The 25,249-nt window shown below is 57.4% G+C and overlaps 3 protein-coding genes across 3 annotated transcripts in view; 2 read left to right on the top strand and 1 right to left on the bottom strand.

The window, feature by feature from the left end:
- VOLCADRAFT_92899 (uncharacterized protein) overlaps nt 1-4,629 on the top strand; it is a gene marked incomplete at both ends in the record, with an annotated part of 5,970 nt that extends 1,341 nt beyond the window's left edge. Inside the window, 7 exons of the mRNA XM_002952246.1 lie at nt 868-1,031; nt 1,782-1,921; nt 2,153-2,338; nt 2,733-2,844; nt 3,244-3,620; nt 3,849-3,950; nt 4,465-4,629. Coding sequence (XP_002952292.1) covers nt 868-1,031; nt 1,782-1,921; nt 2,153-2,338; nt 2,733-2,844; nt 3,244-3,620; nt 3,849-3,950; nt 4,465-4,629 — 1,246 coding nt within the window. The remainder of the gene's footprint in view (nt 1-867; nt 1,032-1,781; nt 1,922-2,152; nt 2,339-2,732; nt 2,845-3,243; nt 3,621-3,848; nt 3,951-4,464) is intronic.
- A 10,595-nt stretch (nt 4,630-15,224) lies between these two features.
- On the top strand, nt 15,225-20,196 carry VOLCADRAFT_92897 (uncharacterized protein; the record flags this gene model as incomplete). Its single annotated transcript, XM_002952245.1, has 9 exons — nt 15,225-15,311; nt 16,416-16,573; nt 16,878-17,442; nt 17,647-17,852; nt 18,249-18,522; nt 19,191-19,206; nt 19,528-19,589; nt 19,723-19,774; nt 20,078-20,196. 9 exons carry the CDS (start codon nt 15,225-15,227, stop codon nt 20,194-20,196), a joined length of 1,539 nt encoding a protein of 512 aa, XP_002952291.1.
- A 2,026-nt stretch (nt 20,197-22,222) lies between these two features.
- On the bottom strand, nt 22,223-25,188 carry VOLCADRAFT_92896 (uncharacterized protein; the record flags this gene model as incomplete). Its single annotated transcript, XM_002952168.1, has 5 exons — nt 22,223-22,333; nt 22,866-23,339; nt 23,599-23,702; nt 23,847-24,132; nt 24,406-25,188. The coding sequence occupies 5 exons, from the start codon at nt 25,186-25,188 to the stop codon at nt 22,223-22,225; spliced, it is 1,758 nt and encodes a 585-aa protein (XP_002952214.1).
- Nucleotides 25,189-25,249: the final 61 nt, after the last annotated feature.

Here is a 25,249-nt window from a genome sequence, read left to right as displayed (position 1 = left end):
AAGGAGGGGGGAAAGGGAGGGAAGGAGGAGGGGGGAAAGGAAGGAGGGAGGAGGGGGGAAGGAAGGAGGGTGGGAGGGGGGAAAGGAAGGAGGGAGGGAGGGGGGAAAGGGAGGGAGGGAGGGGGGAAGGAAGGAGGGTGGAGGGGGAAATTACGGAGGCGGAGTGGCGGAAGGGATGTAGAGAGGGTGGGATCAGGGGAGCAGTCAGCTAGGGCTGGCTAGGACGTCGACAACAACCGCACCCCCTGCCCGCATCCCAACCCTGGTAGAAACAAACCGTAAGGTATCGACAACGAAACTCTTTACTCTTTAAAAACACAGCAACCGCCGCACGACTCCAGGCTTTCCTGCAAATCACTCGCCATCTTCACATACACACATCGACACAATATCCACACAATATCGACACAACATCATGCTGAAAAAACGTCAGCACAAAACGTTCGTGTGAGCAGAGCCCGCTTCCTCTCTCTCCGTCCTCCCCAACCCAAACCTCCCACCCCCCCACCCCCATACACACACGCACACCCTCCAGGTCTTTTTCCATATCCTAACCGGGCCACCCCGCCCCCATACACACACACGCCTCGGTGCTCCTCTCTATCGTTCCCCTCTGCGTCTGCCCCTGTCCCGCTCTCTTCCTCCTGTACGAACTGCCCCAAAGTCATTCCGCTGCCCCGCTCTGCCCTCCCGCTCCTGTCCCCTTTCCTTACACCTCCCCCTCTTTTCAATCCTTATTTACCCTTTCTGGCCTTTTGCCCTGTATCTTTTGCTATATCGGGCCAGAGTCCTCCTTGCCGGCCTGGCGCTGTGGTCGGTCGCCACCGCCGCCACCGCCGCCGCCGCCGCCGCCCCCTCCTGCGGCAGCAGCGGCCACCTGCTGGCGCTGGCTGTACTCCTGGCGGCCCGCGTGTGCGTGGGCGTGTTCTCCTCCGTCATCATGCCCTCCGTGTCCGCCGCCACCGCGCAATGGGTGCCCGCGCCGCGGAAGGCCGCCACGCTGGCGCTCATCTACGCCTTCTTCAACGTGGGTAGGTGAGGAGGGGTAAGGAGGGGAGGCATGGTGGGGGAGGAGGGGTGGGGGAGGGTAAGGTGGGAAGGGGCAAGATGGGCAGGGACCGGTGTTGAAGAGGGATTGTGGATGCGGACGGTGGGGGGGGGGTTAAAGTACAGGCGAGAAGAAAGGTGAACAGGACAGGCAGGGACTGATATGAGGAGGTCGTAGGCGAGAGTAGGAGTTATAATATTTAAATAGTTCCCAAGAGGAGCATCTCTTATATCATTATAAGCATTAACGGCGGAAAGGGGAGAACGAAACCGGCACTACGCATTTCGGGCTTTAGGGGATGAGGGCGCCAAGTAAGGGGGGAGGGAGGAAGCTGGGGAACCAGGACCGTGCCGGGGGGGACAATGACGTGAATACGCAAGAAGCCCTTTCTTCAGTGTCCTTTTGTGTTCATGAGCGGTAGACACACACACACACACACATACACACACATACACACACATACACACACATACACACATACACACACATACACACACATACACACACACTCCCCGAGGAGTCTGGTGTATAACGATAATCAGGACACACTCCCGCCGGCTCACAGGAAAAAGAAGGCGGGACGTTGGGTGGTTTGTGCATTTCATTTTCCGTACTACATGTGTACGGCAGCCTTGTGTTTTTAGGAAGCTGGCTCCCCGTCGGGGCAATAGGTTTGGGTTGCAATGGACAAACAACAGAATCTTCGTGTGTTTGTTGCATGCCGTACATACAGGCGGCGTGCTGGGCCTTATCGTGGCCCCCCACTTGGCCAGCCGCGGAGCTGGCGGCGGCGGCGGCTGGGCGTCCGCGTTCGTCACCGCCGCCGCCGGGGGGGTCCTGTGGGCCTTGCTGGGCAGTGCTGCCGTGGCGCGGGTGGGACCTAGACCACAGCTCCCTTCGCAAAGACAAGGAAAACAACAGCAACAACAACAACAGCAGCAGCAGCAGCCCGGACCGATGGAGCCTGTTTCGGTACCAGGTTCAACACCCGCACAAGCAGCAGCAGCACAAGCAGCAGCACAAGCAGCAGCAGCACCAGCACCAGCAGACAACACACCACCAGGAGCAGCTGCTAAGTCAGAATCCACGTCCGCTGCGGCGCAGGCCCAGGGCCCAGCGCTGGCGGCGGCGGCGGCGGCGGCCTCAACGGCCGCCGATGGTGAAGGGGGAGAAGCCTGCGAAGCCGTTTTGGACAGTTCCGGGCGGAGGGCCAGTGCCGACCCATGGGTCACTGCATCTGATTACGGTGATGATTCCATCACGGCACGACAGAGCCGCACCCTGATACAGGTGAAATGAAATGAAGGGCCCATTAGACCATTAGAGCTGACGACCTTGAATATTACTTGAGGGCTATGAGGACTAACAGGACGCCCCATATGTATGTATGTATGTATTCCCAACGAGGACACGCGCGCGGTTTATTGTCGTAAAATTCACCAAGCGACGCTGCAAGTGCACGGAAAGGTACCAAAAATTGTCTTACACATGGCGACACGCGGAAACGCGACGCGTTCCATCGTGCATGCAACACATACACATACACACACACATAACCCTCCCTTCCCCCCACGTCCCCGGGGCTCGGAACCCCCCCCCCTCGGTCAGTTCTTTCGGTTGCTACTATCTTGCCCTGGCAGCAGCTTCAATCGCGTGCGGTTCGTCTTTCCCCCCTTTGTTGCAGGTAGCAGCGCTTTGTTGGTGTCACGTGGTGATTGGCTGGGGCTTCTTCGTGCTGCAAGCCTGGATACCGATGTACCTCCAGTCCTTGGGCGTCACGGACCTCGCTAATGCAGGTACGACCGCGTACGGCAACCGTACGTGCGGGTACGGATGACATCGTTTTCATGGTATACCGTGTGTCGTCGTCGGCCATATGGGGCTGGCGCGCGGTTTGGGTGGGGCAGGCGGGCGGGTGCGTGGGTGGTGAGCTCCCGATAAGGGGCCTTATATGTGCTGGGTTTTTAAGAAAAAACCCGTCAATTAGCTCCTGCCGTCGGTACGAACTCGTCCGCATACCTGCCGTACCCTCCTGCTCCTTGTGGGCCTTACGGAAACAACTACCCCCTTCTCACGCGTTTGTCGTACTCATACCCCTCTTTATCCACTTCTGACTCCCCTCCTCCCGGCTTTACCCGCGGGCCTTACTTTACGGTCCTTCTTACCCTGGGTCATGACCCGTGGGTCGTTGGAAGGCCTACTGGCTTCACTGCCCTGGCTTGCGGCTGCCTTCACCGCCACTGCCGCCGGCGGCCTGGCGGACGGCCTGGTGCGCAGCGGCCGAATGAAACGGCTTGCCGTACGCCGCTGCATGCACGCGGTGTCGACACTGGGCTGCGCCGTGGCCGTGTTGCCGCTGGCGGCGGCGCCGGGGGGGTCGTTGCCGCCGGCAGCAGCGACGGCGTGCCTGGTGGCGGCGGTGGGATGCTACGGCTTCAGCTTTGGCGGCTTCCACGCTTACATACAGGCAAGCGTCACCATCGTACCCCAAGTGCTAAAATCTCAAATCCTGAACTCGCGTCCTTCTCCACCCCCCGACACGACATTGGCCTCCACGGCCCAACAGGCTCATGTACGGCTTCGTTTGTCGTCCCCCCGCACGATTGTTGACATTTTCCCTATTTACATAAGAAGCCCCCCACACCGTAGGGGGTGCCGTGGGGGGCTTCTGCAGCTGCTTCTTTGACTTTTGCACCACAGATTTTCTCCCCGCCACAAACCCCCGGGCCGTGAACCGCTTTTCCCGCATTTTCTGACCTTATCCTCAACCTCCTGGCCCCCCCTTGATCTCACCGGCTAGGACGTGGCTGCTGCGGATGCGGGTCAGCTCCTAGGTCTCACCAACACGGGCAGCATCCTGGGGGGCATCGCGGGCAACCTGGCCACGGGCGCGGTGTTGCAGGTGTGGTGTGTATGGGCACGAGACATACATACATACATACATACATACATACATACATACATACATACATACATACATACATACATACATACATACATACATACATACATACATACACACGTGCATATGTGGGAAAGGAGTTGCGCGGCCCTGCACGTGACATGTGTGGTTGCCGCGTCCCTTCGTGCCGTGAAGGGTGTGGTTTTCAATCATTGATATGAGCCGCGATAGGGGAACGGTGTGGGCAATGCAACTGCTTGTGTGTGTGTGTGTGTGTGTGTGTGTGTGTGTGTGTGTATCCCCAGGCAAGTGCGTACTTGTATGCGCGTGACTGCGAGGATGCAAAGGATCTGAGCCACGGACAGGAACTGTGTATTTTATTTTGTGTATATTTTCATTGGGGTGTGTGTGTGTGTATTTGGCCAATCCCTGAGCCCTGGGAATCCCTTCCTGAGAATACCATAACTCCCCCCCACCCTCCCTGGATTTCCCTCATCCATCCTGTCGTACACAGGCCACCGGCGGCTACTGGGCTGTGTTTTGGATCGCGGCTGCATTGTACGGCACCTCCTGGATCTGCTTCCTGTGTTTGCTCCAGGGAGACCCCATCTCCTTGGTGGACCTTACGCGCACCGACCGGCGGCCGGGAGCAGCAAAACCCCAACTTGCCCCCCATTGAAACAGTGGCTGCCGCTGCTGCTGCTGCTGCTGCCGCTGCTGGTGATGCGCCATCAGGCACCTGTGGCGGTACTGCAGTTGTACTGCAGCGCCTGGAGGAGCCGCACATGCCAGCGAAGGGTCCTCTCTGCTAGCAAAGGGCCGCTTCGGCCACCTCATCTCTCAGCAAAGGGCCCTCTCGGCATCCCTTGGACATGCGATACACACACAGTCACACACACGCGCGCGCTATGGAGGAACTCTGGATAGAAGAGTTCTTCGTCGTTGTCTATCCCATGTGTCGTCCCATGTGTGGCGCTCTCGCACTACGTCTGTGTTGTTGACAGTGCTTAGCTAGCACCCGTATACGAACACAGACAGCGTGAAGACACCACTAATACACATCTTTTCTAAATGACATTCTTACTCGTAAGTGAAGATGAGGAGCTCAACACCAGCGGACAGGAGACACGTGTGCATTATACAATTATCGCATCGGCATGTATACACAGACAGACAGGCAGACAGATACACCCACAGGGCCACGCTTGCAAAGAACACTTTCCATCTCCACACCGGGACGGGATGTGGGCCAAGCAGTCTAAGTGACATCATCCCCATCATCATCATCAGCAGCAGCAGCAGCAGCAGCAGCAGCAGCAGCAGCAGCAGCAGCAGCAGCCGCGGTGCAGGGGTAAAACGCAGAGGCGGAAGATCCGCACTGTGTGCAACATGCATCTGCAATGTAACGGCCGCGCGGCGCCTCCCCTTGACCACCACTAGACCGGAATGGCTGGCCTACCCACCCTTGCCGCATAAAGCACAGTTCTCACTCTCGTCCCTTACCAAGCAACCCAGTCCCGCAAAGAAGACGTGCCGAAATACGACGACGATGATGCAGAATACAGGATGCAGGATTCCGACCTCCTAGAGGGCTGGCCGGCCGGTGGGGATGGGGCGGAGGGAAGTGGGAAGGGTGTGTGTATGCCGGAAGTTGCTCGTCCTCGGGCCACATCTCCCCCTCATCCGAGCCCCGCTGCTACCACCAGAACTCGACCTCCTGAACCTTCTTCTTGGCTCTCTCACCGCCTTTCCTCCTTCCCTTACCCGAGAGTCCCCCCCTCCCCCCCTTTTTTCCAACCCCGTACAACCTCAGAGCGGCACTAGGGAAGAAGAAGGGCTCCTCCCTGCACTACGTGCCCCTCTAAACCCCGCCTCCCGTCGCCTCTCCCTCTCCCGCCTTGGGGTCCCCTCCCCCTACTCCCTTACCCTTCACCCCCTAACCCCCCTCAACTCCTACATCCCACACGAGAGCTGTCCTTCCTACTGAGCTCAAGGCGCTCTTAGGCTGTAATTTCCAGCACAGCGCAACGTGTGTTTTTTCCTTCTGAAACCGACAGGATCGGGTTGTTGGGTCCCACCCTGTCTCAGCCTCTCCGTGGGATGCCCAGCGCCGCGAAAGAGCGCAAACGCGCCCAGAAGTCCACCACTGCCCGGGCCCGCTCCAGGGGGGTGCTACCGGTGCCACTGCCGCCGTGGCGGCCGTTGCCACTGCCGCCATGGCTGCTACCACCCGTGTCAAGTGAGTCACAATATTCGGTTTACCAGGGGTATGCTGAACTGGAAGAGAAGAAAGGGAGGAAGGGAAGGGTGCAAGGGAAAGGTGGAAAGGGAGGAAGGGAAGGGGGCAAGGGAAAGGAGGAAAGGGAGGAAGGGAAGGGAAGGGAAGGGGAGGGAGGAAGGGAAAGAAGCAGAAATTCGTAAATTTAGGTGCATGATTCTCTGCGCCCCCCCGAAAAATATTTTAGGAGGTAACTTTTGTAGGGCAGAGAAAAACTGCCGGAAAAACTGGCACATAGCGCTAGACGATTAAACGCAGCATTAATGACTGCGTCCACTGGTCACCCGCCCCGAGGGCAAACCTGAAGCGCCAGCGACAAACGAACCGCGCCCTGAGGAGGCGTTCGACAAGGTGCCCTGGGAGATAATGTCGCTTCGTTTGCAGGAGAGGGGGGTTGAAGGGTCCATGCTGCGGTCACTGATGTGGGCGTATGACAAGGTTACAATGGTCATCAAGACGAATCGCAAGACTGGAGGGGAATGTGAGTCAAAACAGGGTGTGAAACAAGGCTGTCCACTATCAACTAAGCTGTTTGGACTTTACATTGAAACTCTTGCGGACGTCATCGATATGCATGACGGTGTTCACATCAGGGCAAGTCCAGAGGATGCACTGAAGGTTGGAAATGAGCGAGTGTCTATCCTCCTCTATGCCGATGACGGCAACGACACCGGCAACGACACCGGGACGCATGGGGGAGCTGCTTAATGTTGTTCTGTGATGATTTTGGGATGCAGCCAAATGTGTCGAAATGTGAACGCTTCGTTTTTGCAAGCGACAGCGACACAAGGAGTGCTGTTCATGATGAGTTCAGGATGGCTGGTGAGGCCATACCGGCTAAGGAGAGTGCACGATACCTGGGGTTAGCGTATGGACCGTTTTGAACGGCCGTTTTGGGCTGCCGCCAGCAGTTGTGTGACACAGCTAGAACAGCTATGTTCGTGTTGAGTTCAAATTTGGATGGGAGTTGTTCGGCCCAGATGTGAGGATGAGGTGTTTTGATACGCAGGTACGAGCAATACTGTTGTATGGTTGTCAAGCGTCGGGGCCGTTTATGCTAGCTGAGGTCTTGGACAGGCTTAGGAGGCCGAGTGATGGGGTGAGGACGGAGCGGTGCAGCTTAAGCTGAAGCTTCAAATATCGTTCATGCGGCTTTTTGTTGGAGCTGATAGACCAACGCATCGTCTCCTGTTCGCTGAATTGTCGCGGCTACCCCTACACTACCACGTTTTTAAACAGATTGTGAGGTTTTGGAATCGTGTCCGTTTATAGTGTGGGTCTGTGGCACACCAAGTTTTGCGACAGAAGGTCGTAGAGTCCCTCTTCAACCCCGAAGGGGCCGGATGGGGGACACTACTCCTTCATTTTCTAAGTTTTCTGGGGCACGACGTATGGACAGGTGCCCTGCAAGGGCTACACGAGGTAGACAAACGAGTGGAATGGCTGATGAACAGGCCATTGCCAGAAGGTGTGGTATTGGAGTTCAAGGACCGATTGGTGAGTGGTTGGAAGCATACGCGCTTAGATGTCCAGCCAGACGTGTACCCGTCAGATGGCAAGCAACCAGGAATTCACATGGCGAAGTATAAGCATTGGATGGGTCTGGCGGCCGAACAAATGGGCAGGAAGGAGGTGCTCCCGCATATCACAACGAGTCTGACGGACAAGCAGCGGACGAAGTGTTTGATCATCTGGCCACCGTCGTGGGCGCCCTCCGCCAGTCGGGTGAGAGGATCCTGCTTCTGGGGGATTGGAACGCGCGCGTGGGGGGGCTGCCTAACCACCTCTCCGACATCCCGGACCTAGACTATCTTGACGATTTAGGAGAGGAGGTCGGGTGCCCTTTTGTGGACGGCGAGGCATACAGAGCACTGCTGGGTGTGCCCCGCCGGTCGCTAGATCAGGAGCATAATGCGTTTGGACGTAAACTGCTCGAGTTGTGCCGGGTTTCAGAGGTTGTCATTCTCAATGGGCGGGCACCGGGTGACACTGAGGGCAGGCTCACATACGAGTCCAGCCGGGGGGGAGGCAGCATGATTGACCTTGTGCTTGCGTCCCCTTCTTTGTACCCGTGCGTGCGTTCCTTCCGTGTCCTGCCGCAGCAATCTTTTTACCGTGAAGAACGCCGCTTGAGTGATCATAACCCCGTGTCCCTTCACCTCGCGTCGGTTTGGAGGCCGGACCGGCCACCCACGCGTAAACCCAAGCCGACGTTTCTTGTCTCTGAGGCGCACAGGTACACAGACATGTTCTACAACCCGGAGGCCCCCCCTGTGGTTGGTGTCCGGGCGGTTGTGGATTCCCTGCGTGCTGGCCAGATTGGTGTCACCCAGGCGGTGGACACTATCGAACGGATTTTGCTGGGTTGCTTCGGTGATGCCTTCAGGCCCGGGCCGGTTTCTAATGGCAAGGCGGCGTGGTGGAATGATGAGTGTGCTGCGGCTAAGCAGGCCATGCTGCAGTATCGGTCTGATGTGATGAAGTGGGGGTGTGCTGCCCCGGCCGTGGGGCATACGAGTTTTCAAGAGTTACGTCGTCAGTTTAATCGTGCTAAGCGTAACGCGCGACGGGATCACCGGCTGCGAGCCTTGGAGTCATTCATAGCTACATGCAAACGGGATGCGAAGACCCTATGGCAACGTCTGAACGGTAAGCCAGCGTCCAGATGCAATGTGGAAGACGTGTCGGAGTGGACGGACTACTTCGATCGCCTTTATAATGCCTCAGCCTCCTTCGATGAGGTGCAGGAGGCCCGTGTCTGTGCCATTCTCAACTGTATCAATCTCGGTGCGGGCTCCCAAGTCGGGGCGGCGTGGCGTGATTCCGAACCGGTGCATGCTAGACGGTCTATGGCCGACACTATGAATGGTCCGTTCACTCTTGAAGAGGTTGAGGCGGCTTTGTCGTCCCTGTCTAATGGGCGTTCCCCGGGTCTGGGTATGGTTCCGGCCGAGTGCTACAAGTATGCCAAGCGAATCCCTCGTGAAGGTGATGAAGACAGGGTGTCCGTCAATGTTATTGCCCCTGCGATTCGAGACCTTTTCCAGCACATTTGGGATACAGGGGATGTGCCTGACCAGTTTTGCGTGGCGTCTCTCAGTCCGTTATTTAAGAAAGGCGACCCCAGGGTCAAGGACAACTACAGGGGTCTAGCTGTGGGATGCGCCATTGCCAAATGCTATGCCACGGTTCTCGACAGGCGGCTGGCAGCTTTCGGGGATAAAGATGGTGTCCGGTGCCGTTTTCAGGCTGGGTCCCGTCAAAAGCGCAGTACAGTTCATCAGTTGTTCGTTGTTCGTCATCTTAAAAGTCGTTATGAGCGGCCCGGCAGCAATCAGGCCCTGTATGCGTGTCAGGTGGATTTTGAGAAAGCCTTTGATAGAGTGCCCCGGGCGAGCCTGTGGCAGCGTCTTGAGGAGAGGGGTGTGCATGGACCCATGTTGGCGGCCCTTAAAGCCAGCTACGAACGTGTTCTCCAGCGGGTCAAGGTTAACGGTCGCCTAGGGTCCATCTTTGCCTCTCTGCAGGGCGTGAAGCAGGGGTGTCCCATGAGTCCCAATTTGTTCGGGTTCTTCATTGAGGTTATTGCCGACTACCTTGAAGCGAGGGATGGTATGGACGAATGGTTCAACACACGTGCACACGAATGTCCTGTCATTAATGATCGTCGGTTGCCTCTGTTGTTCTATGCAGACGACCTTACTCTGTTCGCGACCTCGTTGGCACGCCTCCAGTTCTCGCTTAAGCTGCTTATTGAGTTCTGTGCTGCTTTTGGTATGCGCTGCAACGTTCGGAAATGTGAGGCCCTTGTTGTGGCTGCTTCCGTTGATGTCGTTAAGAGGGCGTTTGAGGGGGTGAGGCTCATGCTTCCTCTCCGTACTGATGGGTCGCTTTGGCACCCACCCATGGTTGGTAGTTTACTTGTTCCTAGTCCTATTAACTGGTGTGGTCGCGTTAGGTACTTGGGTCTCTATTGGGGCCCTGCGTCCCCGTTTGCGAGTTGTGTCAACGAACTTTTGGAAGCAGGGCGACGGGCTATGTTCGGTCTTAGTAATCGGTTGGATGAGAACAGGGTGTGGGCTCCTGCCGTTCGGCTTCAAGCGTTCGACACCCAGGTCCGTTCGGTTCTCTGTTATGGTGCTGAGGTCTGGGGTCCTGATAGGATTGTCTCCGTCCTGCGGTTAGGTAAAGGGTGTTTTACCCCGCATGGTAAGTCATATTTTGATTCGGCTTTGGAAGATGGTATGGTCCAGGTCCAGCGTGACTTCTGTTTACGTTGTGCTGGGCTCAAGCAGGTACCTTACAAGCTGTTGTACAGGGAGCTGTCTCAGTTGCCTTTGCAGTACTTTTGGTTACGCCTTGCGTTGTGTTTCTGGAATAAGATAGTCAAGTCCCGTGGGTCGGTCTATCATGACGTGTTAGTAGATGATCTCCGTCTGGCTCTTCTGTCTGATCTCAAAGTGGATTGCTGGTCGTCTAAAGTGCTCATCATTTTGCGTTGGTTGGGCCATGAGTGGCCGGCGTGTGACTCCGTTTCTCAGAAGGTAGATGTATACTCGTCTCAGTTGATTCGAGTGGGTGAGGTTCTGGAGAGGTTATCTGCGTTCCTTTTAAGTGACTGGGATCAGTTCAGCCAAGGGGGTGATCCGCGTGTGTTCCAAGGTAAAGGGGTTTCGCTTTGCAGGTATCATAACTGGATGGGCTCCCCTTCACCAGCAAGAGAGGGCTCCGATCCCACAGGCTATTTGCGTGTTTATTTGCCGGTCAACCAGTTGCGTATGGTTGCCAAATTCCGTCTTTGTTGTTGGCCTTTGGAGGTCAACAAAGGACACCATAGGCCGAGAGAGTGCCGTACGTGTCAGGTCTGTACGTCGGGTAAGGTTGAGGATGAATATCATGTGCTTATGGAGTGTGAGGCGTACACTGAGTTGCGTAATAGGTTTCTGATTAACGTTGAAGATACTGATATGCGCAAGGTATTTCTTAATACCAATCCGAGGAAAATCGCTACTTTCCTTACTGAGGTTTTTGATGAGCGTCAACAGCGTGCTCTGGAGCCTCACGGCTCGTGAGGGCACCCGCCGCGTCGGCGGCGGAAATACTGTAACCACAATACAATACAACGTTTATCCCGAGTTCAGCGAATTGCAAGCTTATGCAGTTGGCGGCTAACAGAGCACACAAGGGATGGCGTTATATACCTAGGGAGGAGCGAGTATGCCCCTGCTGCGGCACTGATAGCCATATTGAAGGTGAGAAGCACATTTTGCTGGACTGGATGGTGCTCTCATGCGATCGGGCAGCCCTTGCGCCCTGGGATCGTATTGGGCGTTTTGCAGGTACGGGGAACGCACCCCACGACCACGTATCAGACACACACACACACATAAAATGCAAAATCACGGACACACATACGCACTGTTGTATCACGTCTTTTGCAGAAAAGAACCGATCGGCGGATGTCAGATTCCGTGATACCCAGGATACTACACGCACGGTGTGTGTGTGTGTGTGTGTGTGTGTGTGGATGGGCCATTCGTTTTACCTCAGCCTGCCAACGTCAGCAGCTTTACTTATGTGGCATGAAACCCGCCTTGCATTAACAACAACACGCCTCGCCGACGCAATCAGCACAACTTTCACCCATCCAGCCACCTGCAGGTCGCTGCTGCTGCCACTGCAGCGAGCTACAAAAAGCAAGGTGCGTGCTTGACTAAATCTATATCGAACTCCTCATAATAATTGCAGTCAATCGCACGTTTATCTGTCCATGCATCCATGTGGCAAATCATACAACATATCAACTGTGTACACTCATACAGGGCACATATCTGCAGCAGCAGCAGCAGCAGACATCCAAAAGGAAGGGAAGGAAGGATGGACTAAACCCTAAGTTATACAGCAATGGCTGCAGTGCCACGCACCTGCAGTAGTAAAAGCAACAAACCCAACAAACAACTGCAAATAGATCTGCTACCCTGAAGTGCACACCAAACTCACCACGTTAACGTTGCCTGTTAATCCCTAGCATGGGACATGGCCCAGCTGTCAATCTATCCAAGCCAATCCCTCTACTGCAACCCAAACCAACCAGATCAAATCTGAGCAGCACACATACAAGCCAGGGAAACCGGTGCTGAGTGCAGTGCTGCTGTTGGCTATATCGGGATTGATGCAATGGCTGCCGGCAGCAGTGGCGGCACCACTGCAAGTGCCGAGGACGGCATGGCTGCAGCCACCATCCCCCGCCCAAGCCGCACCGTACAAGCCAGTAAGGCGCCGCCCTTGTATTTCACCGTGTGCAGGCCATTGCCCCCATAGCAGCGGCCGTATCACCGCAGTGGTACCAGCTGCGGCAGTTGCTGCTCCAGAGCCACACCTTCCAACAGTGGCAATGGCACTTCCTGCTGCAGCTGCGATGGCCTTGGCAACAACTGCTCCGTACAGAATGGTAACTGCGGCATCGAGGATGGCAGTAGCGGGGGCAGTAGTGGTGGCGGCAGGCCAGAGCTGTCATCCGATTCCAGTGACCGCAGTTGTGCATTCTCTGCCTCCATCCCCACCGTAATCTCCACCGCCGCCAAGCTGACCGCACCAGCGTTGTTGCAACCCAAGCGTTCCAGAGCTTGATGTTGTGGCTGTAGCTGCTGCCCCTGCTGCTGTTGCTGTTGGCTGCAGCTCGAAACGTGTGGATGCTACCGTGTCGTCCTCTGCACAGCATAATGTATGCAGCTGCGGCTGCGGCAGCGGCTGCAGGTGCTGCATCGGTGCCTGCCGACTGCTGTGAGCAGGGCACTGCTGCAGCCGGCCAGAAGGTGATGGGACCTGCAGCAGCGGCTGTAGCGCCAGCTGATAGCGGCGGCTGTGGCTCTGGGTCTTGGCCTTGAGTCGCGCCTGTTGCTGCTGCTGCTTCGGTTGCGCACACAAACAGCAGCCCTTGGCCAGTATCAAGCCCGGCAAGATATGATATATGGAATGGAACCAATAAATGCGAACTCCGATTTCCCGTACCGCTTCTCACTCCTAACTCTTAGCCGTCCTTCGTGGTCGAGGCCCTCTCCTCCCACGGCCTTGCAACCCAACACTTCCGCAGAAAAGGTAAGGCCCTTAAGCTGTCACCCAATCAGCTCGACAACAACGAATGCGGCGAGGCGCCCAACCCGAGCGCTCGCAGTGCCAAGCGGGCTCCACAAACAGTGCCAGAACTATCTATGCATGTGCATGAAGAGTGCGCACATGAACGAAAACGCGCCAACGCAGTGTGTGCCTCTTGGTCTATGAGGGGAGTTGTAACTTATGGGGGGGGGTCTGGGAGGGGCGTAGCCCCCCCCAGCGCCCCACACTTAAGGAATACATTACGGCGACGCTAGCAACTTTGTTACTTAGGTCGGAATAAATTGAGACCCCCCCTAAATGAAAAAATCACTGGGTAAGGGACAGCTGTTACAGTCTCACTCACACATACAAACTCACACCTGGATATCAGTCACTAGAAGGCTGCTGTCCGGTCCTACGCCGGGGGCCCAGTGCGAGCCAGCAGCACCTCCCGCCGCAACCGCCGCCAGCGGAGGACAACCAAGAGCACCGCCGCCGCCGCCACCAGCACCGCCGCCGCCGGGACAAGCGCCGCCAGCAGCCGTACGGTTCCGGAAGATAAATATTTCCCCTGTCAGTCGTACGTATATGTAGTCCGTCGTAGGTATATGTAGTCCGCAGCTGCGGACTACATCCAGCAGGGAACAGGAACCGTAATATTGAGAAACTGAACCCACTAACCAACTAGTCAATGACAAACCACCTTGCCCGGAAAGACTAACCTCAAAACCACATCCCCCACACACGTTGGCAGTTGGGGGCAGTAATGGCGGCGGCGGTAATGGAGGTGGTGTGTAGTGCACAGATCGCTGGTACAGCGCCATCAACCTCTCCTTGCCACCCGTGTTACCCCCCCTCCCCGCCATTCCCTGGGTGTTTTTTGTAATTGGGGTAGTTGAGGACCGTTGCAAATCGTTGTAATTGGATACAGTTATAAACAACTATAAGCAGTTTGGCGGGGGCGCGTGAGAACAGTCATTAAAAGGAGATGAGTGAGTTGTGGAGAGTGGTTGAGCACAGGGGGTTGTGTACGCATGCCGTGGGGGTCCTGGAGATTAGCTGTTGAGGGGGCACACCGGGGGGAAGCTTTCCTGCGTTGCTGACATATAACATATCTTGCAGTAAGGATGTGAGAGCTGTGAGTCTTTTGATGGGCAACCCTGCGGAATGCAGTGCTTTACCGTACTGAAATGCGGGTTGATCGGGAAAAGGGCTGCAAGCATTGCGAGAAGCTTAGGTTATATGTGAGCGCAGGCATGTTGTTGGATTTTTAGGTTGTGCTCCTTCCCTCTGTTTGCTGAATTGCGCATTTTTAGGAGATGGATGGCGGAGAATGTAGGAACACGGGCGCTCTACGGTCAACCACTTATTAGACTTTGGATGATAAAAGGAATGCTGATACTTTTCGTAACTCCCACGTTTAATTTATTCGTCGTGTCCTTGGAGTGGATTCCTTAGCTGGAATTGTACGGATGTAACCGTTTTGCGCCCTTAGAAGCTGCGTTACCATTTCCAATTGCCGTCGAGAACTCTGCGAGCCCTGGTTACACTCTAACTTATGTACTATGTTTGAGCATATTTCCTATTGAATAACTTTTCCAAGACGAACAAGGCTTGCAGACAGACTTCTCGACCCCAAAATATTACATATTAAATAGTTTATGCGCCACAATTAATTACGACTGTAGAGCTTTGGAACGCCTGGGACAGTGCGGTTGACGACGTAAACTCCAGACGAGCATCCCTTCGTGAACGACAAGCGGAAATGAGCAGTGGGCAAAAGGTCAGGGAGCAATACAGTTATTGATGAAATTTGGGCATGACAGAGTTCAGGGTCACTAACGCAACCACGTGCTCACCTCTAGGGTGTCATGCTGTGCGAACGGCCAGCACCGTCCCAAATGGACACCGGGCCTGCACCAAAACCATTTCTACCAGCGTCAGGGACAACCTGCATGGATCGTCTGGGCCTGGTGCCAACGCAAAAGGTAAGCCTTCGCCATCTCAGGGATTAATCGACACCCCATCCCCACGCCAATACCCTTCCGCCCACGCACAAAGCTTCCCCGTGGTACAAGCTTAATGTAATCTGATCAGCAATTATGAAATCACGCGGAAACGTACGAGCGCACCCCGAGGGCGCTCGGTCTGACCTGATGTCCGGGGCGCACGCAGCGATATCCCTCACAGGCTTGGCCTCGCCCGCCGAAGGCGGCTCTACCGAAACCTTGTTGCCTTGGTAGCATGTATCCTTGCTCTTCCTGCAGATGGGTATCTTCTAAGGGAAAGCCCTGGTCCTTAGCCCCTGACTCCGTGGAATGGCGCCAGGAATGTCGCCAGCAGATGCTTAGCAGCCCAAAGGCAAAGACAGACAGCACTGCAGAGCCGTTGTAGGGGAGGGGGAGGGACTCGGAAGGGCAGCAGCAACAAAAGGACACCTCTCTCCCTTAGCGGGCTGCCAGCGCGTTGGGCATTGCTCCCCTAGGTCCCTCGGCAGCAAATGGCCCGAAGGGCACCACCGACGGCGGATCTGTGGCCATCGGCCGGCTCATGCACCCCCTCTCGTGCTAAAGAGTGGGTAATAACCCAAAGAGGGGAAAGGGTCCACGCGCTCCCGTCTGGCCCGGGTGTGAGGGCAGCGGATGAGGGGCACTCTTAACCCGCACTCTTAGCCGTGGCAGGGCCAAGGCCAAGGCCAACAGGCCTGGTCAGTACACCATATGGGGGGAGGTGGGCCTCGCCTCCGACATCCGCGGCCAGTGGGCTGGCAACGCGTGTCCCGATGGGGCCCGCTGTGATGGGGGCTAAGAGGGGAGCCCGGGCTGAGAAGATTTTTGCTGGAGGACACAGCTGGGTTAGGCGGCACGTTGGCCGTCCGGGAGTTGGGGTGGGGTGGAGGGTGGGGTGGGGTGGAGGGTGGGGAGGGGGTATTCATAAACCACCGGAAGGAAGGAAGTCCGGTTACCTCGTGCCATCTCGCGCTTGGTGTGTGAGGTTGGGTGGGTGGGATCGGGTGCCGACATACAGACGTACTTGTTGGATAATGACAAACATGCATTTACCCGTCCGCTGTGCATATACTGCGGGTGCAGACCTTCCCCCCGAGCCTGGCGCCCAAGCCAGCCAACATCAATGCCAAGAGTATCGCCGCGGTCAGGGGCCTGGAGGAGGATATCCGGCTGGCGGCGCTAGCGGAGGCGGAGAGGAAGGTGGCGGAGGCGGTGAAGGCGGAAAACGTGACGGCGTTTGGGTGAGCGGTTGGGCGGTTGGGTTGTTGGGCGGTTGGATGGCGAGGAGTGGGATCAGTGGAGTCGCAGCAGTAGCAGTCGTAGCAGTAGCAGTTGTAGCCATTGTGTTCTTATTGCGCCGTATGAGGAGGATCCACATGCAGCTCAGCGCCATAACTACCTACCTACCAACACTACGTGACGAAATTCCATATCCAATCCAATTATCTTGTGGTCGAGGTATACCGGGTTTTTCTAACGGTTTGTAACTCCATTTCGCACCTCCCAACCGAGCTACCGTCGAACCACTACTTTACCCCAACATAGGGCCCAGCTGCGCACCGCCATTCTGGCGGGTGATGACGTCAGCTTTTGGAGAGCCGCCAGGCACGCCGATGACGTCAAGCAATCCGTGGAGGTATCAAAGGCGCGTGCGGCCGCCGCCGCCGCGGCCGCGAGCCCCATGGTCGCCGCCGCCGCCGTTGCCCGTAGCGGTGACGGTAGTGGCGGCGGGGACGCTGCTGCCGACGGGACGAGCAAGGCGTCCATGCTGTCGTTCGTGGACGATCTTTTGAAGGAAGCGACGCTGACGTTGGAATCCCCGTCGGGGCGAACAGACGGTACGAAAGACGCGAGCACCAGCGGCGGCGGCTCCGCCACCGTTGCCGCCGCCGCGGCGGCGGCGTCATCAACGCCACGCACCGCCGCTGGCGGCGGGCGCAAGGGGCATGGCGGCGGCGGCGGCGGCGGCAGCGCAAACAAGCCGGCATGGGCGTTGACGGAGGAGGAGGTGTCGAAGCTGGAGGACGCGGAGGAGGAGGAGCTTCTGAAGTTTGCAGATGACCTAGACTTTGAAGCCTTCATGGCGGCTTTAGATGATCCAGAGCTGCAGGTGGGTTCAGACAGTTTTAGGATACCTCTAGGGCGGCTTTGTCTGTCTGTCTGCCTGTGTGTCTGTCCTCCCACCTCGACCCGTTCCGTACACACATTCCGTACACGCGCGCCTCAGACGCTGTCCTTGCACGTTTTCCTGACGCGAATCACATACAAATACGTACAGACACACATACATACATACACACGCACGTGCGTGCAGGAATGTGTCAAGGCGAGCAGCAGCGAGGGGGGCAAGGCACCGGCTCCAGGGGAGGAGAAGGCCTGGCGCAGGAACCTGGTCAAGGCTATGAACCATGTGGCCATGAAGCGGGTGGCAGCGGCACGGCGAGCCGGGCGAGACGGCGATGATGAGGACAGCGGCTCGGTTGCGGTGGGCTCGGACGGCATCACGACAGCTCTCAGCAAGTGGGTCGGTGTGCGTGTGTGTGTGTGTGTACGCGTGCGTGTGTATGCGTACGTAGGTTGGGGCCGAACCAGGATTTGAAAAAGCGTGGAGGGGATTGGAGGCCAAAAGCCGCGGAAGCACCAGGCAGTAGCGCAGGTACCAGTAACGGTCAGCGTTTTAGGGCTCTCCGGGCCCACCCAAGCACACGGAGTACTTCCACCTTTCTTTGCGTAAATTTGGTAACTAACTAAGAGCCCGAGAGACACGCGCACGTGGGTTCAGGTAGCCGTCACCAACCGATACCCCCCTTCACTCCCCCTCAGGTATGGCCCCCAAAACACATTTAAGCTCTTACCACCCTCGTGCCCCTCCCCCGTCCCCCCCCACCCCCCGCGGCACATAATTGGATCCCTCAGGGCCACCGCTGTCAGCAGGATGAAGTCCGAGGCGGCCGCGGCGAAGCGCGCAGCTCTATCGGAAGCCAAGGGCGAGGGGGCGGCCGGGGGCGGCTGGGATGCCTCCACGCGCGCCTCGGACGACGTAGGTCGGATGGAGCGGGCAAAGGCCGCCACGGTGGAGGCCTTTGAATTCCTGAGGGAAAACCCGGAGCTCCGTGCCGTACATTCTCCCGCCAGTGTACGAGCTATGATTACTAAGGCCGATACGGTTGTGGGAGCAGTGGGAAAGGCGGTGAGCTGAGTTTGTCGGTGCTTTTTTGAAAGTTCGGCTTAGGTGGGAGCTTAGCTTGGGGACCAGTGGTTTGACGAACGGGGAGTTCGGGCTCGGAGTAACAGTGGGAGGGGGGAAGAGGGGTGAGGGGTGAGGGGTGGGACGGGGAACAATGGGCAGCACTGTTGGGAGAGAGGGGGAAGGGTTTATTGCACATTCATGACTGAGATGCGCAGTGAGGGGTCCATTAACAGCTCACAGGACGGGACTGAACGACAGAAGGAGACTAGACACCTTTCATTCGTGCGCCGTTCACCGTTGCAGTTGCAGTTGGTAGGTTTGGTTGGGGGTTGTATGTGTGATCAGTTAGGTGGTTGGGGGCGTTAAATTGCAGAGGCATGTTGGGCACAGTCCACCCCTGCGTTTCACCCGCTGCCGCTGCTGTTGCTGCTGCTGCTGCTGCTGCTGATGATGATGATGATGATGATGATGGGGATGATGTCACTTAGACTGCTTGGCCCACATCCCATCCCGGTGTGGAGATGGAAAGCGCTCTTTTGTGCGCGTGTGAGTGTATCTGTCTGTCTGTCTGTCTGTCTGTCTGTCTGTGTACACATGCCGATGCGGATGATGTGGAGCTTCATCACACATGTGTCTTCTGTCTGTGTTCCGTGCCTGTTGACGTTCAGCTCCTTATCTTTACGAGTGGGTATAGCGGTCTTAGGGCTGTCTGTGTTCGTACGGGTGCTAGCGGAGTGCGTGGGGTGCGAGAACTGAATATGCGCGTGTGCACGTGTGTGTGTGTGTGTGTGTGTGTGTGTGTGTGTGTGTGTGTGTCTCTACATCGCCCGTGCATTGAGAAATATCAGCAAAAAAAACAATGAATTCTCGGACGTTTTGCAGCCGAAAACAAAATGGCTTTTTTGCAGTATGAATCAGCTTACTGCCCCACACCCGGATATGCCCTAGGAGGGCAGGACTGAAAAATGAGCGCCTTTCCACCTCCACCTCCACCTCCACCTCCAGCGCGCGTACACTTGAAAGATTACATTGGTATGCGCGCTTGCCACGGCCTTTGTATCTGTCTGGTCAGCAACCATGTGCACAATCTCACCACAGGCGACGGCTGCTTTGCTAATCTCGCCACTTGTTCACATGCAGCCAGTGCGACCAACACGCACGCACCTGCCCACCCACCCAACCCACATTCCCATTCCCTAGTCTTGTGCCAACAACCATAACCATCTGTACAAGTCATCGCCACCGTGTCGTTGTCAGTGTCGTAATGTTCTCGTCACACAACTGGCAAGCCACAACAGCCATTCCACACGGTCTGATGCACATCATCAGCGGCAGGGCCCATATCGGCAAATGGCGTGTTTAGGCAAATGCACCCCCACGACATACGTATCCGCACCTCAACCAAGTACGAAACCCGCCGGCAGGTTGCGAGTGCTAAAGCAACTGCAAAATGTGCACACAGCTGCGACAGCTGGCTATCCTGTCACATCAATGTAGACACCACAATTGTATAATGCTGGAAAGGCCGACAACAACATACATGCAACACTCGCAGATGCTCTGAACCTACATCCCACGTCCGCAAAGCAGAAGGCAACTAGAAGGCAACCCACGTCATACCTGATGTGGACGCCCCGTCCTTTCGACCCTCGCCCTGGAAAATTAGGAGCCTAACACGTATAGCGTACTGGCGATATACGTGTTTTGTCTTGCTGTCGTACTGGAACTCTACTCCGGTTCGTCCTCCATGCTGCCACCACTAACTACGAAAGGAGCATCTGACGCGAAGCACAACTGTACCGCTCTTTTAATTGAATTCCAGAGTTCCTTTTCCTTGACATCTTAGCTACCTATTGTTCAGGAAGCCCTCCGTGCAAATTATGAATGGAAGGATCAGTTTTCCTTCCTAGGAAGAGATTATGGATCTGACTTGTAGATTTGACGTGATACTATAGCATAACGGTTGGTCCAATTTTGCCGGTCCCATTTCCGATTGACAGCCCGATGACAACAACACTTTTTCAATCGTCACAATGCAACCCCAACAATCATAGCGGCTAAACAACCGTCATGAAACTTTTGCTAAAACTCTTATCCTAGTCGCCGTTTTGAACAGATTTGAACGCGTCTCAGACTCGCAAACACTTTCCTACGTCCTTGACCGCCGGCTTCTCCCGTTAGCTCTCCCCTAACCACCACCATCATGTCCTAATCTGGCCGCACCTGGCAAAATCTGTTTTCTGACAGCCGTCAAATCTTTTGGCTGAACCTGTCGACACCTCGCCAAGCGCACACAGCTATAATAATGCGTATCGGTCCTCAGGTAAACCTCGTCCTTTACCGCTAAGGTAATAAAAACCCTCGCGCATGCTCCCAAGGTAACGTTAGGCCGCCCTCTTAATTGCCTATTCCGTTCCGTGGTACGCGCACCGCATAGTAGCGTATTGCCTGATCAGGCATCCCCTCCTCCCCCCCACCACATGGCAAGGACCGCCAAAACAACTGCTCCAGCCTCGGTGGTACGAGTCTCCAACCGCCCCCAAAAAACAAATCTCCATCTTGACTCTTAAAACTGTCGCTCGACGCGGTTCCACTGCCATAGACAGCCAAACAGAGCGCCAACAACAGCACCGCGCACTCATGGGGTCCGCCCGACTCACGCACTTTCCGTACTGTCGTACAGCCGTACGCACAGCTCAGCCGTACTCACGCGCGCTCCTTCGTATTTTGCAGACCTTTCAAGCTGACCTAAACAGCGGTATAACACCTTCCGCAAGGCAAAAAGTGACTAACGGCACCGAGATTCACCACCACCTTATAATTTTCGACATGCGCGACATCTCGTTCCTAGTTCCTCTCGCCGATTTTCCGTGTTCAGTGTTTTTATGTATGTAGGTAGGTAGGTATGCATGCATGTGTGTGTATATAAGTGCTCTGTCGGTGCATCATCCGCATGTACGGAAATGTACGGATCCATTCGGTAAGAAATAACCGGTCTCTGCTGCACGACGTCACAGCTCCCGCTCACCCAGATACACAGTCAAGCGGCTAAGCGGCCCACTGCCCTCGTTGTACGCGTACAGAAGCCGCGTCTGGAAGCTGCCCTCCTCCTCCTCGGCCGCTGTCGCCGACACGGACCCGCGGGTCCCTTCCTCCTTCTCTACCGAACCATGGGTCGGTGCCGATGAACCACCATAGATCGTTCCACAGCCCTCCGGGCCATCCGTCGTTGGGCCAATACGCCCCGAAACCAAGCGGGCGCGGAAGGACGAGAGTCCCCGCAGCAGCAACATCGGCGGCGTCAGGATTGTCACAACCGGCAGTAGCAGCGGCAGCGCGCACAGCAGTAGCAGCAGCAGCAGCAACAGCGTGACGGGACCCGGCCGTTCCTGCCGTGCAGCACTACCTACGCAACCACCCATTGGCACCTCACTCCGGTCCGTCGGACAGCCGCCGCTACTGCCGCCGTCGCCGCTACCGCCGCTGTTACTGCCGCCGTCGCCACCTTGCCTGCTACTGCCATCGAAATGAAGTTTGCCGTCAGTAGCCTTCCAGACAAAAAGCGACCCAGGGAGATTCCGGATGATCTCATCTCGTAACGCTGCCCGAAAGGCTGGGCCCCCTGGCACATGCATCGACACGTAACATTTGCCCGTGCGAGTGGGCCCATTCCCGTCACCCAGAAGACCCGCCAGCAGCATCAATAACTGAACATGCTGACGCGGCGTGGTTGCCGTACAAGTTTGAGTGGTGACGGCGTCTCCAGGCGCCAGTGGGCCCGCGGCGGCGCCGGCGGCGGCGGCGGCGCCCGCTGCCGCCAGCGGCGCACCGGCGACAGGTCCAGCAGCAGCAGCTGCAGCTGGGACATGTTGCTGTACGGCATCTGCAGCTTCCGCCGCTGCCGCAGGCGGCTGATGGGGCTCCGCCGGTGGCCCTTCCGTATCCAACGGTTCATCCAACTTGTCGAGAACCACGCGACGTAACGGTCGCCACAGCGCCAACGTTTCGGCCAGCTTCGGCGCGAAGGCGGGGCGGGCCCCAGCGCCGCCACTGTCGCCGCCGTCCCTATTCACTATCGCAACGCCGCCGCTATCGCCGCTGCCGCTGCCGCCGTCGCCCGTGTTGGCAATGGCCGAGCTTGCTGACGCCACGCCGATTGCTACGGCCATCGCTTCCGTTCCCGAAATGCCGTCACCGCCGCCACCGCCGCCGCCACCGCCAGGTGCGGTCCTGTCCTCTTCAAGCAACAACTCCACACCGTCCTCAATCCACAGCTTCCTAGGCAGGCAATGTGGCGGCGTCGCCTCTGCAATGACACGTAACAGCTTCGGCAGCGTGCTGACCTCTCCGGGGGCCCCGATCGCGGCGGCGGCGCCACCGCCGCCGCCGCCGCCGCCGCCGCCTAAAATCCCACCGACTTGAAATCCCGCCATTTTGCCGTCCTGCCGGAGAACAGAGAGCTCCTCCACGCCAACTGCCCCCGTGACCATGAGTTGCCGGGCGGCGGCGGCAACGCCCTTGGCGCGACCCAGTACGAACAGGAGCCGCATGTACAGCAGCGGCGGCGGCAGCGGTGATGTCGACGGCGGCGAGTGTGATGACGCTGGTGGTTGCCGCCGTGCTGCGGTAGGCCGCCCTGTGCTTGTGTGCGTGCAGGTGCAGGTGGGTGTAGATATGGACGTGGACACGGCGAAGAGCTCGTTTGGTTGTGACGGCGGCTGCAGTAGCGACGGCGGAGGCGGCCGCCGCCGCCCCTGCAGCAGCTGTAGCAACTTCTCCAGCAGGTCATCTGGAGACTGAAAGGACTTGGAGTCCGTCTGCGGTTGGAAAAGCGGTGCCAAGGGATCTTCGCCAGAGTCATATCACTTTTATCGTCACAACTAACTTTACGGTCCCAACGGTCCCAACCGTCCCAGCCACCTCTCCGCAACCCTGACAAGCTTTCATATCTATTCTTGTATGCGCATTTAACAAAAATCCCGAAAAGATGTATTTGCCACAACATATATACTAAAATAATTTCTAGCGTTAACATATGATCATGTAATCTTGCCAACTTCCCTTGGCATGCCGTACCAGGATTAAGGCTAGCCGCACCACGTCCACACGGGCGATGGCGGGCGCCTGTACGGCATCCAGATGATCGGCCAACGGCTTCCAACTGCGGATGAGGTCTGATACTGTTATAAACCGAAGCAGTTGAAGGCGGCCCAACCGAAAATCGTACTGCCATGCCGGCTGGCAGTTGTTGCTGCTGCTGCCGCTACTGCCGTTGCTATTTCTGCCGTCAGCATCGATGTCGCCGATGCCTCCCCCATCCTGACCTTCACACCGCATCCACGTCGCCCGCCGGCCTTCACCTCGTGGCGGCAGCGGCGGCTCCTCCCCCTCCCCCTCCAGCCTCAGCAGCTCCAGGGAACCCGGCAACGCGGCCAGAAGCTCCCGGGAGGGCCGATTTCGGCCGCCGTACAGAACCAGCCGTCGGAGCTGGACGAGCTTCGGCAGAGCCTCCCGTAGACAGCCGCACGAACCTCTGCCGCCTCTGCCGCCGCCGGTACGGGCAGTGACACGGGCCGGTTGCGATGCCAGCGTCAGACACAAACACTGGAGCTGAGTCAGCGAGGCGATTTGCGCCCCAGGGAAGAGGCCGGCGGGCAGCTCCAAGCTGCGGAGGCGGCGGCGTCCAGCGCTGGCGTCGCCGCCGGCCCCGTCATCATCGCCGCCGTCGCCACTGCTGCTACTGCCGCCGCCGTCGTCGCCACAGCGGCCCTGCGGCGGTGCCAACTTAAGCTTCTGGCTGTCCGGAAGCGGAAGTGGCGGAGCCGGCGGTGACGGCGGACCTTTGCACGACAAGGCGGTTATCAGTTGCTGTACGGCACTGACCTCCTCGCCGCCGCCGCTACCCGGGTCGGAGGCGCTTCGCAGGTTCGGCCCTTGGCGCCAACATCCCCGAAAGACCATGATTTCCAAATTAGGAAACAGCTGCCCCAGAGCGGCGGCTGTGGACGGCGACAGTACGGCGGCGGCACCAGCGGACGACAGCGATGATCTTGGCGGCGTCGACGGTGGCTGCGTTGAATTTCTGTACGACAGGGGCGCACTGTGCAACTCCAGGGTGGTGACCTGGGGGTAACTGATTCCGCCACAGCCACCGCCGTCGACAGCCGCCGCCGCCGCCACTACCTCGGCAAAGGGTTGTAGGAGCTGGCTGCCGCCGCCGCCGCCTTCCGCTCGAATCACCAGTGTCGTACAGCTAGGCCAGCTGCGAAGTGCCCGCAGCAGCGGCATGGCACGCGCCGGCCATTGCTCGTGCCACCAGGCCTGCTGCGCCGCCGTCGCCGCTGCCGCTGTCGCCGCCGCCGCCGCTGTTTCACCCTTTCCGCTGTCCATAGCACTGCTGCCATCGCAACCAAGTGCATGCGGCGCCATGCGCAACAACGGCGGCGGCGCGGCGTCCACCCAGACAACGGCCAGGATCTCATCCACGTGGCTTCTTGCCCGTTGGCAAGTCGCCCGGAGGTTGAAAGTCCCGACCTGACCGAGAAGATGAAGCAGTCGGACGCGACTCGCGAGGTCCGTATGGAGTAAGGCCTCCGGGAAGGCAGGCCGCGAAGCGTCCTGATCCTGCGGCTTGGCATCTTCTTCCTCCGGCCTTGATGCCGTCATGCCGACTTGTGTGTTGCTTGCGTTTCTAATGGTTTTTGAATGTTCCGAAAAGGCAGCTTAG

This window comes from Volvox carteri, assembly GCF_000143455.1.
Source record: "Volvox carteri f. nagariensis unplaced genomic scaffold VOLCAscaffold_28, whole genome shotgun sequence".
In the NCBI taxonomy this organism is placed as follows: Eukaryota; Viridiplantae; Chlorophyta; class Chlorophyceae; order Chlamydomonadales; family Volvocaceae; genus Volvox; species Volvox carteri.
The sequence above is the reverse complement of the archived record's forward strand: the minus strand, read 5'-3'. Positions and strand labels throughout refer to the sequence as shown.